General features: G+C 43.6%; 1 protein-coding gene across 2 annotated transcripts; it reads right to left on the bottom strand.

Annotated features, from left to right (window-relative positions):
* Positions 1-1,581: 1,581 nt before the first annotated feature.
* LOC139954949 (P2X purinoceptor 7-like) lies at positions 1,582-14,875 on the bottom strand. Of its 2 annotated transcripts, XM_071954972.1 has the most exons (3): positions 14,088-14,875; positions 5,012-7,799; positions 1,582-4,186 (listed from the first exon to the last, which is right to left on the bottom strand). In XM_071954972.1, exons 2-3 carry the CDS (start codon positions 5,401-5,403, stop codon positions 4,000-4,002), a joined length of 579 nt encoding a protein of 192 aa, XP_071811073.1. In that variant the 5' UTR covers positions 5,404-7,799; positions 14,088-14,875; the 3' UTR covers positions 1,582-3,999. The 2 variants fall into 2 exon arrangements, with proteins under 2 accessions (XP_071811073.1, XP_071811072.1); XM_071954971.1 differs by lacking the exon at positions 14,088-14,875 and having other exon boundaries at positions 5,012-9,089.
* Between the last annotated feature and the right edge of the window lie 856 nt (positions 14,876-15,731).

Below are 15,731 nucleotides of genomic sequence, written 5' to 3'. Positions count from 1 at the left end.
TAATTAGATTTCTTAAGATGTTCCTCACAAGTTTCAACCTGCCTCCTACTTATGACACACTTGATGTAACAAGGTCTGTTGACCTTTTCATATCATTCAGGAGATAACTTTACTGATGTTATCAAGGTGTTATGCAATCACTAAGCTTGAGAGTAAAGACTCTTTATCTTCACACCTTTGGTATCCAAGCCAAGGTTCTAATTCTTATGTGGTTTTTAACACCAAAGCAGTTAGTGTCTGGATCACTCACCTCTCTCAAAATTATCCTGTAGCACATTCTTGTCTCCCAAATTTCTTACTGATGTATTGAAAATAACATGTATTTAATATTTTACCTCCTTCAAGATGTTTATTGCCATCCCTTAACCCATGCCCCCCAAAAATAAAACAAGTACAGATATGAACATTCTATACATACAATAGAATAAAAGGGGTACATAATTGTTGTTTATTCTGTACACTGTAACTGTACACTGTAACTGTGCACTGTAATTTATGTCTTGCTTTTGTTTTTCATGTTAGGATGTTGCTAGCTTGCTTGACCCGCCTAAAGAGGGGATTGATAGCACAACACCAGGCACGTCAGGAACACCACCACCTGCAAAAAGAAAAACTACAGAGCAGTCAGTTTGGAGCCGCCAAATGATGCCAGTGAGTAAGCTAAAGCTCATGTAATTTTAAAGTTTACCTACAGCCATGGGCGCAGATCCTGGGGGCAAGCAGGGACTTGCCCCCCCCCCCAAAAAAAAAATATTTTGGGGCTAGAGGGGACATAACACAATATGTCACCCCATTTTTTGCTAGAAAGTTCCAAAACATCTCACTATTTTGTATCTAAGCATCCTTTAATATAAATACAAAAATCCTCAAAGGGGAGGGGGTGACCCGTTATACCCCTTCCCCAGTTGTTGCTAGAAAGTTACAAAACATCTTAACATTTTGCATCTATAGGGACCTTTCATTTTACAAAAATCACATTTTAACTGGACTAGGGTAGACTTGGACTCAGCATTGGGGGGTCTGGACTCGGCTTGTCCTGGACTCAAACTAACTGGACTCAACTACAGCCATGTCAATTCCATTAAATATGTGTAGCAAAGAGATAATCGATGCCTGCTTTAAACATTTTATTTTTCAGAAACTCATTACCAATCCCTCTTGCAATGTTGCAATACAGACTGACAAAAGTCTTCAACACACAGTGGATGTGGAGAGTCAGACGACATGCCCTGATGTTATGGTCAACCTTACTGCCCTTGACCACGACCATGTGTATGCAGTGCCCCGGCCCCAAGGACAGCCATCAGTGCCACTACCCATAGATGTGCCTTCACTCTCACTACAAGCCGAGAATATAGAGGCAGGCGCTTGCAATGAGCCGTCAACATCAACATCCCACTTTGATGAGACGGATAACTTGGCCAAGGACCCCACCTACTTTCCAGGTGATGATGATGAAATTGACGAGATGGCCTGTAAGTTTCCTGAAGACTCCTTTCCCAGAGAGAGTGGTGGCAGATGACAAGTATTTAGTGTTTGGTTCTTGTCTGGACAAAATTTTCTTCAAAATTAAATGTGATGATTGTTATTGCAATGTAGAAACTATAAGAAAAGTAGTGGTGGGTACTGGATTATTGGTTACTCTTCAGTGTATTTCTGGGCATGAGGTGATGAAATGGGCATCACAACCCCTGGAAGGAAGGATGCCTGTAGGTAATTTATTGACAGCTGCTTCCATTATGTATTCTGGCCTAACGTATCAACGCATCTTGTCATTTGGTAACCTTTCAAACCTGAAGTTATTTTCACCAACATTATTTTTGGATATTCAGAGGCAGTACCTCGTTCCAGAGATAAATTCATCTTGGGTCAAAGACCAGTCTTCGTTAGTAAGTAGCCTTAAAGGCAAACCGTTAAGTATGGTCGGAGATGGTCGCTGTGACTCTCCTGGTTACTCCGCAAAATATTGCAGCTACACATTAATGGACATAGAGTCCGAAAAAGTTGTAGACTTTGAATTGGTGCAAGTATCTGAGACCGGTTCCTCTGTCAAAATGGAGGCTGTTGGATTTACCAGATGTTTTTCTAGGGTCCTGAATGACCATATACTCAGTATTGAAAAGTTTGCTTCTGACAGGCATGTCTCAATCAGGAAATTAATGAAAGATAATCATCAAGGTGTCAAACACAATTTGGATGTTTTTCATTTAGCCAAAAATATTACTTCAAAACTACGAAAAATTGCCAAGAAAAAGGGGAATGAGGAAATAGAGTGTTGGATTAAAGCTATTAATAACCATGTCTGGTATTGCAGTAGAAATTGTGGAAAAGATCCCTCAATGTTACTCGAAATGTGGATGTCTCTTTCTCACCACATAACAGGTAAACATTCTTGGCATGATGATGAACGTTTTCAGTCATTCAAAGAATGTTGCCACCAACCTATTGATCCAGAGATCAGTCGTCGCAAGAGATGGTTAGTGGATGGCTCGCCTGCACATAATGCTCTCAACAAAATTATTTTGAGCAAACGTCTATTGAATGACCTCAAATATTTGGCAGAATTTATGCATACCGGGGCATTAGAGGTCTACCATAATGTAGTTTTGAAGTATGCCCCTAAGAGGCTTGAATTTTATTACCCTTATATGTCTGCTAGACTCAAATTAGCTGCCATGGACCACAATCATAATGTGGGAAGGTCCCATGCTGTTGTTCAGCAGCCTCGAACAGGTTCTAGTGTAAAAGGGGAACTTCAGTTTAAGAAGTGTTATTCTAAAATTCAGAAGCAGTGGGTGATCAATTAATTTATGAAAAGAAAAGTTTTGAGTATCTGTCTACAATGATGGCAGGTGTTATCAAACGGAAACAAGATCGAAGGATTGGGGCCATTGAGCAAGCCCCTGCCCCCAATATTGCTCCTGTGCCTGCACCAGAGAAAGAAGAAATGGTTGCAAAGCATTCATCCAGATTTTAATTTTGTACATGGCAAAGCACTTGTGTGGGTGTTCTACAGCAATATGTAGGATATCCTTGCCATTTTAATCTATTCTTCTACTGTAGTGTACATATTTAAATGACTTCAACCTATTGCATTACATAAGTGCAAAGATGAAATTCACATGATGTGAATGATCTCTCATTTTTACATAACCTGCATGGAGAGGATTTTATTTTGTACTAAATTCCCTCTTTCTTTCTTTCTTTCTTTCTTTCTGATATTAGTAGAGCAGCTTCAATGTACTGTAGTAAACGCCAGTCCAGTCAAGTCTTTATTTAACTACGTACAGTAGTGTCTTTCATTCTAAGGATAGACCATTGACAAAAGTGTAATAAATATTTATATATAGAGAGATAGAATTTACTGTTGTTCAAGTACTTTTTCTGTTCATGATTAGTATCAAACTTTTGGGAAAAAATATTAAAGGTTGAATACAGCTTCCAGATATCTTGAACAGTCCGAGGAGCAGGCACGTAGCCACCGGAAGGTGGGGTGGGGGGGGGGGCAAGTGCACACCCAATTTTTTCCAAAGGTTTGGTTGAATTTGAACTTATGTCAGTAAGTCCACCATTTTGTATATTAGCCCCTTAGATTCAAGCAAAAATCACCCATCCCCTTAGACCCCTCACCCAAAAAGCCGATGACTTATCAGTTATGTGCCCCCAAAACATCCAACTCTGGCTACGGCCCTGCCAGGGAGGTCTTTCTCTGACAGCCAACATGGATGGTGAATTTTGTACATTTATAAAGCTGGTCTGTAGAGTTCTTTTCAGCCAAGTTCTCAATGTCATCATCACCGACGGCATAGCATTTCATTTCATAAGGCACCTATGGTAAACTGACAATGAAAATTCCAAAATGGGAGATGACTAAAAACCAATATATCTTTATTGATGCATAAACTATTTAACAAACTCCACACAGATACATATAAAAGGAACAAAGTAGTTGAGAGGAAGCCTTCCAAGCAACGGTCAATAACGGTTAAAGTTCATTTCTTACTCTAATTGCAATGCCTCAGTAACCTCCCTAAATCCAATGTATTGTTCATGGGAATCTTCAGGGAAATGGCTTCTTATTTCGCCAACGCAGCATGAAGGGAGCACAATCCTCACACCTTTACCCAGAGGAAGAGAATAATTTGACCACAGAGCCAGCTGTCTATATGCCATTAGACGTCTTTGTCTGCAAAGGAAAAGAACAAGAAATGAAAATTTTAATTTTCATGCTGTTTCTGTAGTACTTGATCAAGGTATTTCAAGGCTTTGAAAGGGAAGGGTGAGGGTGGGGGGGGGGACATGAGGAAAGTTGAAGGATTAGAGTAATGGATTGGCAAAATTTATGTGTACGTAAAGTGGTATATATGTGAAATGTTGCTATCTTTGGCAAAGCATTGAACTCTTGGGAGTACCGATGGCTTATAGAAAAAATTTTCTCAAATGCAACTTAGGCTACCATATCAACAAAAAAGTACCAAGTATGTAGGCTACTACTTTACTGCAATGGACAAATTGACACATACACACACATATACTTTTCAATGCCAAAAGTGTAGAATGTTACATGGGTGTGCTCTTAAACATGCTGTACAGTAACAGAAATATTGTAGTGTTCAGTGTGCACCAACTGAGTTCAAACAGCTTAAGAAGGAAATTCAATCAGACTCGCAGTAAATGTTTCATCACCGGACACTGTGACTATTACATCTCAAAATCTGATCATCTGCAAAACCACACTGTACAACTCTTACAATATAGACTAACATCAACAAAATCTGGACTGAAGTGTGATAAAGGTGGGGTAGAATAGCCTGCTACCGTGGACTCAAGTGTTATTTGCCACTTTAAGGCTTCCCACATTGAGTCAGCAAAATAATCCACTGATAAGTTGGGGACCAAAATCACTCAAACGTGTACTTGTTTCATTATGATGAAGATTTCCACACTTCATTCTTTTTGACATTGTATATAACAAGTTTAGGGCCTTGCTATGCTAGTTGGTGTACAGTACCTGTTCGTCATGTTCTCAGCAGCCGTAGGATCCTTCTTCTTGTACCTCAAGAAATTTACAAAGCATAGTTCTAAATTTACTGGCTGCAAACATATCTGAAAGAATTCAGGGCTATTGGTTAGACATTCTCCTGCGTTCAACACAGCTTTTTCTGCGAACAATCCATGGCAGCAAACCCTCTCCTTTTCGCTTTCCAATGGCGAACAGAGTGCACACAGACACCATTCTTCGCAGTGGCTCGCGGAACTGGTACTCGTATCTGCAACGGAATTCGAGCCAACATCACAAACAGTCGCGGACTGTGAATCTTTGCTTAACTCTTCTCGATGTCTCAGTTCTTCCTCTGAATATTCTGGTTCGAAAAGATATGCTTCTAATCCAAAGGCTTCCATTTTCTTTTTTCAAGATAATTGATCGATAGTAAATGATTTAACTTTTGGAGTGCGATGATGGATGTAAGTGACGCTATCGCTAGGACTCAGTATGCGGTGAAAGCAATCTAAACACGGTAAAATCAAATCATTGAAATGATCCCAATATTAATATTTTTACCAATACTCGTTACAAATAATAAATTTTAAACACTTTTTAAGTTTTTTATACAGATCAATAAAGACAATTTATTTTTTGATCTATATTTTATTCATTACTATTGTTGAAAGTACAATGTTAATTAATTCAGGGATTGGCAACTATTTTTTTCTTAAAATACGCCATGTGTGTACAGATCAGTGCATGTGGCTGGCTTTCGTCACGGAACTGGCTCCATTCAAACAAAATGGCGCGACACATGAACGACATTCAAATCGTTTTTTCATCTCAAAGAAGGGATTTTTATGTCTTTTTATTGCTTTTACTGGAAGACCATCTGTCAAAACGTAAGAATGGATGGAAAAAAAACTATGGTTTATTTCTCCTTTAAGGCTTGCTGTGAAATATCTTTAATAATCCAACTGATAACTACGGTAATACGAATGTAAGAATTATTCGACAAAAATGTATCAACAACCAAATTGTGAGAGATCTTTACGGCGAAAACGGGAGACCCTTAACCTTCCACTTTTTTGGTACTAAATTTAATCTTCCAATGTTTCCTTTCACTATCTATACTGGTTTAACTAATGCGATTCCTTTGGAGTGGCGTCGAGATAATGTTCAGAATTGTAATTTCCCCAATTGCAATGAGATTTGGCTGGATAAGGTCTTACATTCCAACTGTACTTCCCAGTGTGTTTATTCCCGATATTTAGATAAAGACGCGCAGATACCTACCGCCAGCCGTAAATGGGCTAATGTGTTTGACGACTGACGATTGGAATAGATTCCACAGTATACCTTGGGCAACAGTTTCCGAATCAAATCCAATATCCAATATATTGGGACCAATAAACTTCTTCATATCATCGGAAAATCCGACTCTCCAAACTGTACCTTTTGCGATACGCATATTGAAAGTATAGAACATCTGTTCTGGAAGTGTAGTGTGACATCCACCTTTATTTTAGGGGTTGAGGCTATGTTATTAAATAAGCAATTTTTCTTCTCCAAGAAGGATATCCTTCTTGGTTTCGGTGTTGATGTAGCTCACCCATACAATTTTCTTATTTTATATATGAAGCACTTCATCTTTCAATGTAAATTGAATAAATGTATTCCTGTTGTAGAGGATTTCTTCTATAAATTTAAGTTTACAATAAGTGTAAAAGAGTTGACACAACATCGATATCGTAGTAAAAGTAAGGTTAACTTTATGCAGCTTAAACAAGCCTTTAGGACATGTGATTCTCTTTTCCATTAATCTCGTTCGATCAATTGTGCTGTTTAATGAGAACAAGTGTTATTTTGTTATGACGTTTATTTAATCTCAAGCATCTATAGTATGAAAATATGAAGTCTGTTAATTTGACTGAAGTTATCAATAAATGGAGGGGAAAAAAAGTTTTTTCTTTACATAAAATATATTCAAATATAACATTTAATTTATTTTAAGAGTTTAATTAACATTTAAAGATATCTTTAACTTCGCACTTTGTCTGATTTTAGACGACTTCAGATTTTGGTTTCAGAATTGTTTCACCATGAGGAGCATGCTATAAGTTCATGTTCCTCGGGCCCTCCCTTAAAAGTACTTCAGGTTCTTGGCGACTACGTTGCGTTAGATAATGTCAAACCGCCTACACCCCACTTTCATTTCGTTAATTGTTCATGTACCAGGTAAAAGGTTGAAATGACTTTAACAATTTCAAATTTAATCATTTCATTTATTTTGCCATTTGCAGCACATAACATAGGCTAGTATAACAGAACATTACTGGCAAAAACTAGGAGTGTTGATTGTGTGGGCCAACCCCCCTCTTCAAAAAGTGGGGGGTTAACCCCACAACCCCCTGTTTCTCCGCCCATGGTCAGGCATAGGCCTATATGGTTCTCTTTGTCCTTCATTGCCGTCGAAGTTTGAAATTAATTAACCGTGCTAGGAAATTCCGGGCAATGATTAAATTTCTGTGGCAAGAAAAAAAAATCCCCCCCCCCAGTCTCTCCTGGTTGACTAGAGCCCGAACGCCTATATGGTCACACAATAGTATAGATAAGTATGATCCATGCAGACAGCTAGTATTTTTGTTTTAATTCAATCCAATTTCAGTTAAAGTTTCGAGTTGTAATTCGTGATGAGGTACCCCATGGTGGGGCTGGGTAACCCACCCCAACCCCGTTTCCGACTTTTTGGCATTTCGTTGGGAGCCGTTCGGAACAAGAAGCAGGATAGTCAATTCTGGAGTACAATACGCTGGAAAGCAATAAACTGACGTGATTTATAAAAAAAAAAATTTGGCTTTGACGGCCGATGCTCAGCAAGTCACTTTTCAATGGAAATAAGAATTAATTTATTGTTCATGTACTTAGTCACTTTTTGCCAATCCTTTCTAAAGAGGGTGGAGCCGCCCCTTATGGCAACGTATTTTCCTTCCCTTTTCCCCTGTGATCGGCTAAAGGGCCCGTTGCCAGGAGTCCAAAAATAATTAAATATATGGTATATGACATAAAATGCTTTGTCTTTCCCTCCTGATCACTAAAATTTATATATAAAATACAATGTAGGTTGTGACTGTGTCTATGTATAATTAATACCTAAATTGGCTGAAATACCAATTGTTCACACATGACGGACTTGACCATACGTTTGATACCCAATGTTGTAATCACTTCAATCAATTTTTCACTCATTCGCGTTTGTCTTTTTGTGACACGAGTCAGTGTGTATCAGACATAAAGTTCATAACTATTAGTTTCTTGAGCTGTGAAAGAATGTCGACTCGCGACTTCGGTTACAATATTTCAAATACTTTACTCGGGTTAGTACAAGACTGGCGCATCTGTAAAGGTTTGGAATACACTGGTTTGTACAGTAAAATAGCATTAGGTTACTGTACTTCTATACTTATGATATTCGATACAGCATAAAGCATGGAGAGCTTTCCAAATCAGTGAATCAACTACGAAACCAGGGCATCCGAACAGTCCGGACTTCGACTGCTCACCATGTAGGCCTAAAAGATTAAAAGCAGGGAACTGCTAGAGTAGCAGCTCCCTGGTCAAGCTATTACGCCTGATGCAAAGCTCGACTGTAACCTATACTGTACAGACCTGAGTTTCGTTGTCAGAATGGGATGGTTCGGTAGTGCCGTTTGGCCGTGACGTTTTGTATCCCGCATGGCGGGTCACGTAAAAAGCGTACAGCCCACTAGTTGTGAAAAGTTCTGAACGTAAAACAAACCACAGAGTGCTTTTTACGTGACCCGCCATGCGGGATACAAAACGTCACGGCCAAACGGCACTACCGAACCATCCCATTCTGACAAACGAAACTAAGGTCTAGCGAGCCAAAAAAACATGCGCCCGCCGACATGCAGAGACAAAACGCCCAACCCCCCCCCCACTGAAACATTCAAAAACGTACAGAAGGACGACCCGCACGCAGCGAAACGAAAAACCCCTCCCCAGCACACCAGCGTCCAAAAAAGGCAGCCCCAGATAAACGGCGAAAATCGCCTTCAATCTGAAGGCGAATGTCGGACTTCACCGACTCCAGGACTGCCTGCCAACTGGCAAATTTCCCCCTAAAAACCAAATTACACCTATTCCGCCAAACATGTTTTTTTACAATAGAGCAAACAAAAATGATGCGGTGCAACACAGCTACCGAACAAACTGGAGGGTCTACCCCATATAAAATAAAGCCCTGCCCTACCGACCATGAACGGTCTCCCGTAACACGGTCGGTCCAGGTCTGGAACCACTCCCATAAGTTTACTACAAAGTAACAATGCCAAAAAACATGAGCAGTACTCTCTAAGCTGTCACAGCCGGTCCTAGGGCACAGTCCATCACCCAATCGCCAATGATATCTTTTTAGGTTGGTCACCAAGGCACCGTGTGCAACTCTCCATGCGAGATCACGGAGCCTGTAACCATTCAGCTTTGAATGCACCGAACGCCATACTTCGGCAGAATGACGTCCCTGCACAAAAGTTGCATTCAAGGCCTTATCCCTCAACGAACTGTGAACGAGGGCCGGCTGTGACAGGTCAACAGGGGGCAACTCAATCAGAGCGGAGCAGATGACACGCACCACCCTGTTTGGAGTACTACTATGCGGTTCTCTGTTGCTAAACAGCGCCGGGACCCATCGACGCAGGTGCAAACCGCCCCAAAAACGTACAAAATATGAACAAGGCAACCCTGGGTCAGTTACCGCTACAAACAACTGCTTAAATAACAAAAAGGTCAATTTACTTCCCAGATGAACCACCCCTAGTCCCCCCTTCTCCAGTTTTTGGTACAATACCGCCCTCTTGACAAGCTCTGTACCACCGGACCATATGAATGAAAAAATCGCCCTCTCCAACCGTACCAGGACGCGACGCGGAATAGGGTACACCGCGCCAGGGTACCACAAGATGGGCGAAACGAAACGATTAATAACAGTGACTTTCCCCAAGATCGAAAGCCAGCGGGTGCCAAAGGTTTCGAGTCTGCTCTGAAATACCTCAGCCCTCTCGTTCCAGGTGACATCACAAGGTGCATCGTAGCCGAACCATATACCATTAATTTTGATATTCTGATCCGACCACGACGCACCGAATGGTAAGTTTCTGTATCTCCAGCTACCAAGACGAAGGCCCTTTGTCTTTTCTGGATTCAACTTCGCCCCGGTAGCTCTCTCAAAAATAGATAGATCCTGCGAGAGTGCGCGAAAGGAGCCGAGACTCGAAACAATACATGTCACGTCATCTGCATATTGAGCGCATTTCACTTTGGCACCCCCTGGCACAACGAATGGAACAAGTTTGGAGTCCCTTTCCAAAAGACGAGAGAGGGACTCGCTAAACAAAACATAAAGTAATGGAGACAGAGGGCACCCCTGGCGCACCCCCCTCTCTACGTTAAAAACCTCCGAACAAAACCCATTTACGATAACAGAACTGAAACTTTGTTCATACAAAACAGAAATCCATTTACGAAAATTTGGGTGCAACTGAAACGTCTCCAATACATTCATTAAAAAACCGCGATCCACCATGTCAAAGGCCTTCTGCTGGTCTAGAGACACCAATGCACATGGCAGATCACGCTCAATAACAAAGTCGGTCAAGTCGCGCATCAACCACAAGTTCTGCTGGATGCAATGACCCTTCACTGCACAAGTCTGGAGATCACCAACAAGATGCGGCATAGCCAGTGCAAGGCGGTTGCACAAGGCCTTAGCCAGCAACTTGTAGTCCACATTTAACAAGGTGATCGGACGCTTGTTATGGGGATCCAAGGGGTCCCCAGACTTTGGCAGCAAAGTAATCATGCCCAGACGTTGACTTTCGTTTAACAGTCCGTTTTGGAAGGCGTCTTCGAAGACGGCTCTGATGTCGGGTCCTATTATTGCCCAGAAGGTTCGGTAGAACTCCCTCGGAAGCCCGTCCGAACCCGGGGACTTGCCATTCTTCATCTTCGAAAGCGCCTTCCAAAGCTCAACAGTGGTTATTTCGCCCCCCAAAATATCATTGACATCGTGGGGAACGGTTTTTGAGATTCCCCTCAATAAATCGGCCTGTGCCGACAAGTCGACATTGCCACGCGTAAACAAACTCGAATAGTACTCTTTATATACGCGGACAATGCCGTGAGGGTCACTAACCACGGTCCCATCAGTAGCGCGTACAGACGGGACGCGTCTGTCACCTGCCGATGAGCTAACGGACTGGTAAAACCTCAGTGAAGGGCGCTCCTCGGCTTCCACCGCTTCGACACGGGCCCTGACGCGGGCACCGTGGTACTTTTCATCGAGATAAGTCTGCAAAGCGATGACAGCCAAAGGGTCGCCAAACTTCACCTCCGCGCACAGCTTCGAGAATTTTTCTCTTCGACGCCGTGCGCGGGTCACGCAATACTGAATTGCGTAGTGTTTGATGCGCAACTTGACCTCATCCCACCATTGGGATATAGAAGCAAAGGCCGGCTTCAATGTTTGCCATCCTTTGTACCTGGTCTCGAAACCCTGGCGGAACTCTGCCTCGCCAAGAATCCGACAGTTAAGCTTCCATAGGCCCCGCCCGATGGGGAAAATGGAAGGCAAAACAAAACGTGCTACTACAGTGTCATGGTCAGAGAGCGGACAGCTGAGCGTCTCGCAACCCGAAAATGTAAAACTTACGGGCGCATACACTCGATCTATCCTGGAGGCATCTTCTCCGTTAGGCCTCACCCACGTATACACCGTACTACACGGGTGCATATGCCTCCAGACATCGGCTAAAAGGTGTGCCGAAGTGAATCTGTCCAATTCTGTGATCCCAGCGTCGGGACTTGCAGACACAGAAGTTCCGAGTCTGTCAAGACCCGAGTCTGGGACACAGTTAAAGTCTCCGACCATGACACACGGCGCACTACCAGGAACAAAGGAAGGCAGCGTGTTAAAAAAATCTCGTCTAGCAGAAGGCCGATTGGGAGCATACACATTGCAAATGGCGATGTTACCCTGTGGATACTTGAATAGAATGCAAACCAATCGGCCCTCGTGATCCGTCTCCACCCTAGTGGCACAACCCGCCTGACGAGCTGACAGAAGGATGACAGTGCCACAGGATGAAGACGAACCAAACGAAGCATGCAGCTCACCACCCCACTCATAAGCCCATAGAGGGACATCTTCTTCCAAAATATGTGTTTCTTGCAGGCAAACGCAGTCGACCTCCATTGATTTACAATATTGGAAAATGCGACTGCGCTTGCGATGATCCCTCATGCCATTCACGTTCAAAGTGGCAACTGAGAATGTATGGGCCATGAGAGGGCAATGGGGCAAAACTACGCCGACGACGATTCTGTAAGCTTCAAGCGCGCTCTAGACGACATATCGTCGTCCGAGTCGTCACTTGAGGCCGACCTTTTTAGAGAGGGTTCCCCCATCTCGTCGTACCAGCTCGTCCCAGTGGCACGTTTTGGCTCGACGATCACCGAGCCCCCGGAGTCGCTGTCAGACAGAGCCTCCGGAGACCCGATGACCACCGAGTCCCCGGAGTCGCCGTCGGACAGAGTCTCCAGATCTGGCGACACCGGCGGCGGGCTGGGGACGGAACTGGACGAGTTGATAGGGGAAGCTGGTGGAGACTTTCTCGGTGCGGGCACGGGGTTGGGGTCTGCAACTTCAAGGGAGGGTGAACTAGGTGCATCCGGCCCCCCCTCTTTGCGTGGAGCTTCCTCCGAGGCAGTAGGTGCGCCAGAACTTGGCGCCTTTGATTGACCCCCACTCTTTGTCATAAAGACATAAGAGGAGGGACAAGCGCGAAAAACATGCCCCTCCTTCCCACAGAGTGAGCACACAACTTCGCTTGGGCAAGCAGAGGTATCATGCCCAAGACGAAGGCAGCGCCCAGACTTTTTGTTTGGGCAGCCCTTGGCTTCGTGCCCGGTCTCCCCACACCTGAAGCAGGTACGGGGCTGACCGGGGTATCGCACGTGAGCTTTATGTCCGGCAATAAAAAGGAAGGAGGGAATGTCCTGCTTGAGGTCGATCCGAACCTGTCGGTGCCCGTTCAACACCCCGGGGGCCTGTGCGTAGGAGCACATTTTCATGGCCTTGACAGCCCCAAACCGACCTAAAACAGTTGCGACAAGTTCCTGACGCACCTCTAGTCCTACGTGGATGACAGTTACCCATACGGAACGCTCGTACGGAGTAACTGTCAAACCTTCAACCCCACTCAGCAACGCGACACCCTTCTGCCGGGTCACGTCACTTGTAAAACGTACATCATAAGTATTACGACCCTGGAGAGCTTGCAACGCATCAACCTCTCCAGGCACAACAACACCCTTACTCTTTAAAATACTAAAAACTTGCACCGGTGGAACCGCTTGTTCACCGGTGAAGGTTAACTTAACAATTTTGGAATCACGGCGCGATGCCATGATACCGAAGGTGGCTGGGCCACAGAGGAGTAACAAAACAAACTAAAGATAGGTTGGATAAAATACAATATACGATGACTATATACGATAACGATATACGAACTGGCGCACACCCGCCTGGCGGGAAGTATAGCACAGTACAGTGAAAAAACAGTTATCAGATGTAGAGCGAGAGCGAAAAACACGTCTGCACTCCACGAAAGCCAACTGTCAACTGTCTTTGACAAAACCACAGAGTTTTGTATCACACAAGACACACGAAAACGCGGCATACTACTGACCAGGGAGTTGTTCCATAAGAACTCCCTGTACTGACACTGCCACAGACAAGAAACTATGCAGGAATTTCGCCAAGGCCACCGCTTCAGGTAACCAAACCCGTTTATTGCTTACTAGCCGTAAATACGAGATTGCTGAGAAATTACGAGACAACAGCGACGAACCGGTAGAGGGTAGTATTGATATTACTTTTGAATCGGGTGGTGTGAAGGCCAGAATTTAGAGGAATTTACGAGCGATCCCACCTTTAACATTTTGCAGCAGCAATCATCAAATGAAAGGAGAACAAAATGACAGAAACTTTCACTTTTAAAGGTTGAAAACCAAATCTTACATTCTTTAATACCGAATTTACAATTTGTGGGATTTGTATATACTGTGGGTACGCCTTTATAACCTGTGTCATCGTTGGTGACTTTTCCTTAATCCAGTTTACACGGTTTACACGGTTCCCTGTTCTTTCATCGCCTTAAAATTGCCGCCTTGCTCTCTAATGGTGCACTTCGACAAAAATCAGCCAGTCCTTTGCTTTATGAATTGTACGGTTGCCTTGTAGTTCGCTTTCGTGGAGTGCGAACGTGTTTTCGGCTGCTCTCCACTTTTCGTTGACCACACACTTTGTGTTTTTTACGTTGGCCTTTCAATAGTTTGTAGTTTGTTTAGTGTAGTTTTGGCTTTGTTGCGTGGCTTTTGTTTTTGCTAGGTGCGTGGCTTGCCACACCCCTAGCTGTCATGGCGGCTCGCCGTGACAGCAAAATCGTATTGTTGAGTTTTTCGGGGGAGGCTAAGGTCGTCCCCGGCCCAGTTTTTTTTTCCAGTTTTGCGTTCTGTTGGTTTAAAGGTCCCTGGAGAGGTTGACGCGCTTCAGCGTAAACCTCTCCGGGGTGTAAATGTTTTTGATGTTCGGTTCGGTGTCTATGTGTTGGAGGGAGTTGAGGGACCGAAGGTCACACCGTACGACAGTTCGGTGTGGGTGACAGTCCTCCATCTCCCTCTGGACGAGGAGCCGGAATTCCTTGAATGTAAAGGTGTCAAGACCGGGACTAGACGAGTTAGAATTGAACTGAAGTCCGATATCCCCTCTACCTTGTGGGCTAGTGGGCACAGGGCCCACATTGCATATCCGGGCCAGCCTCGCACTTGTTGGAGGTGTGGGCTGTAAGGGCATGAGGCCAGGTTGTGCCCGAACAAGCGGTTTGCCGCTGTTTACAGGTTGGGCATACCCTAGCCGAGTGTAGAGGGGATATCGTGTGCAACTCGCGTGGGAAAACGGGCCATCTGGCCCGTTTATGCCCAGACCGCTCATACGCCGCGAGTTGCTACGGGCATGGTTGAAGCTGTCCCTGTCCCGGCCAGACTGGGATTGTTTTGGGTTTTGTTGACCTTTGGTCCGTGTCCGTTTTCTTTGCACGTAAAAAGCACACTTTCTACGGTTGGAAGATCTCCTGTAGACTGCCCTTTGTCATTTTCCATGTTTGTAAGCTGGTACTGGGCCCCAGACATACCTCGTGTTGGTTTCTGCTGATTCTTTTTTGCAGATGTCTTCTAATATTCTTCAGTCGGCTCTGTATATAACCACTTTGGCCACCGGTTTTGCAGAAGAAACAATAATTTTATACTCATGTAATGATAACAAAACAAAACCTAAATGTCATAAAGTACCACCTATCTCGCAATATCTTAAAATGCATTATTAAAAAAAAGTGCAGTTTCTGGGGGCTTTCTGGAGAGAGTAGTGGCTAAATGATGCTACGTCATCCACTGCCATAATGCTCAGTTAAGGTCTAGGAGTCAGGGAGGGCACAAGTTATTTTTTGGGAGGGTGGGGGAACATTTAAGACAATTAGTAACTACCATTGTAGTTTCTGAACAAAGAAAAGTGCAGTGAACAATCTTAGAAAAAGAAAAACTGCATATTCACACTTTATATTGATCAGACTTTGAAATCTTCAACTTGATAATACTTGATACATCTGAT

Source organism: Apostichopus japonicus, chromosome 17 (assembly GCF_037975245.1).
Source record: "Apostichopus japonicus isolate 1M-3 chromosome 17, ASM3797524v1, whole genome shotgun sequence".
NCBI lineage: Eukaryota > Metazoa > Echinodermata > Holothuroidea > Aspidochirotida > Stichopodidae > Apostichopus > Apostichopus japonicus.
Note: the sequence above shows the minus strand (reverse complement) of the source record. Positions and strands in the feature narration are given on the sequence as shown.

Bases quoted from the DNA above. Each gene is read 5' to 3' on its own strand.
- LOC139954949 (XM_071954972.1), bottom strand. From the start codon at position 5,403: ATGGAAGCCTTTGGATTAGAAGCATATCTTTTCGAACCAGAATATTCA. The intron at 4,187-5,011 runs GTACTGTACACC...TTTCCTTTGCAG, and splicing joins GCTGAGAACATGACGAACAG to ACAAAGACGTCTAATGGCAT.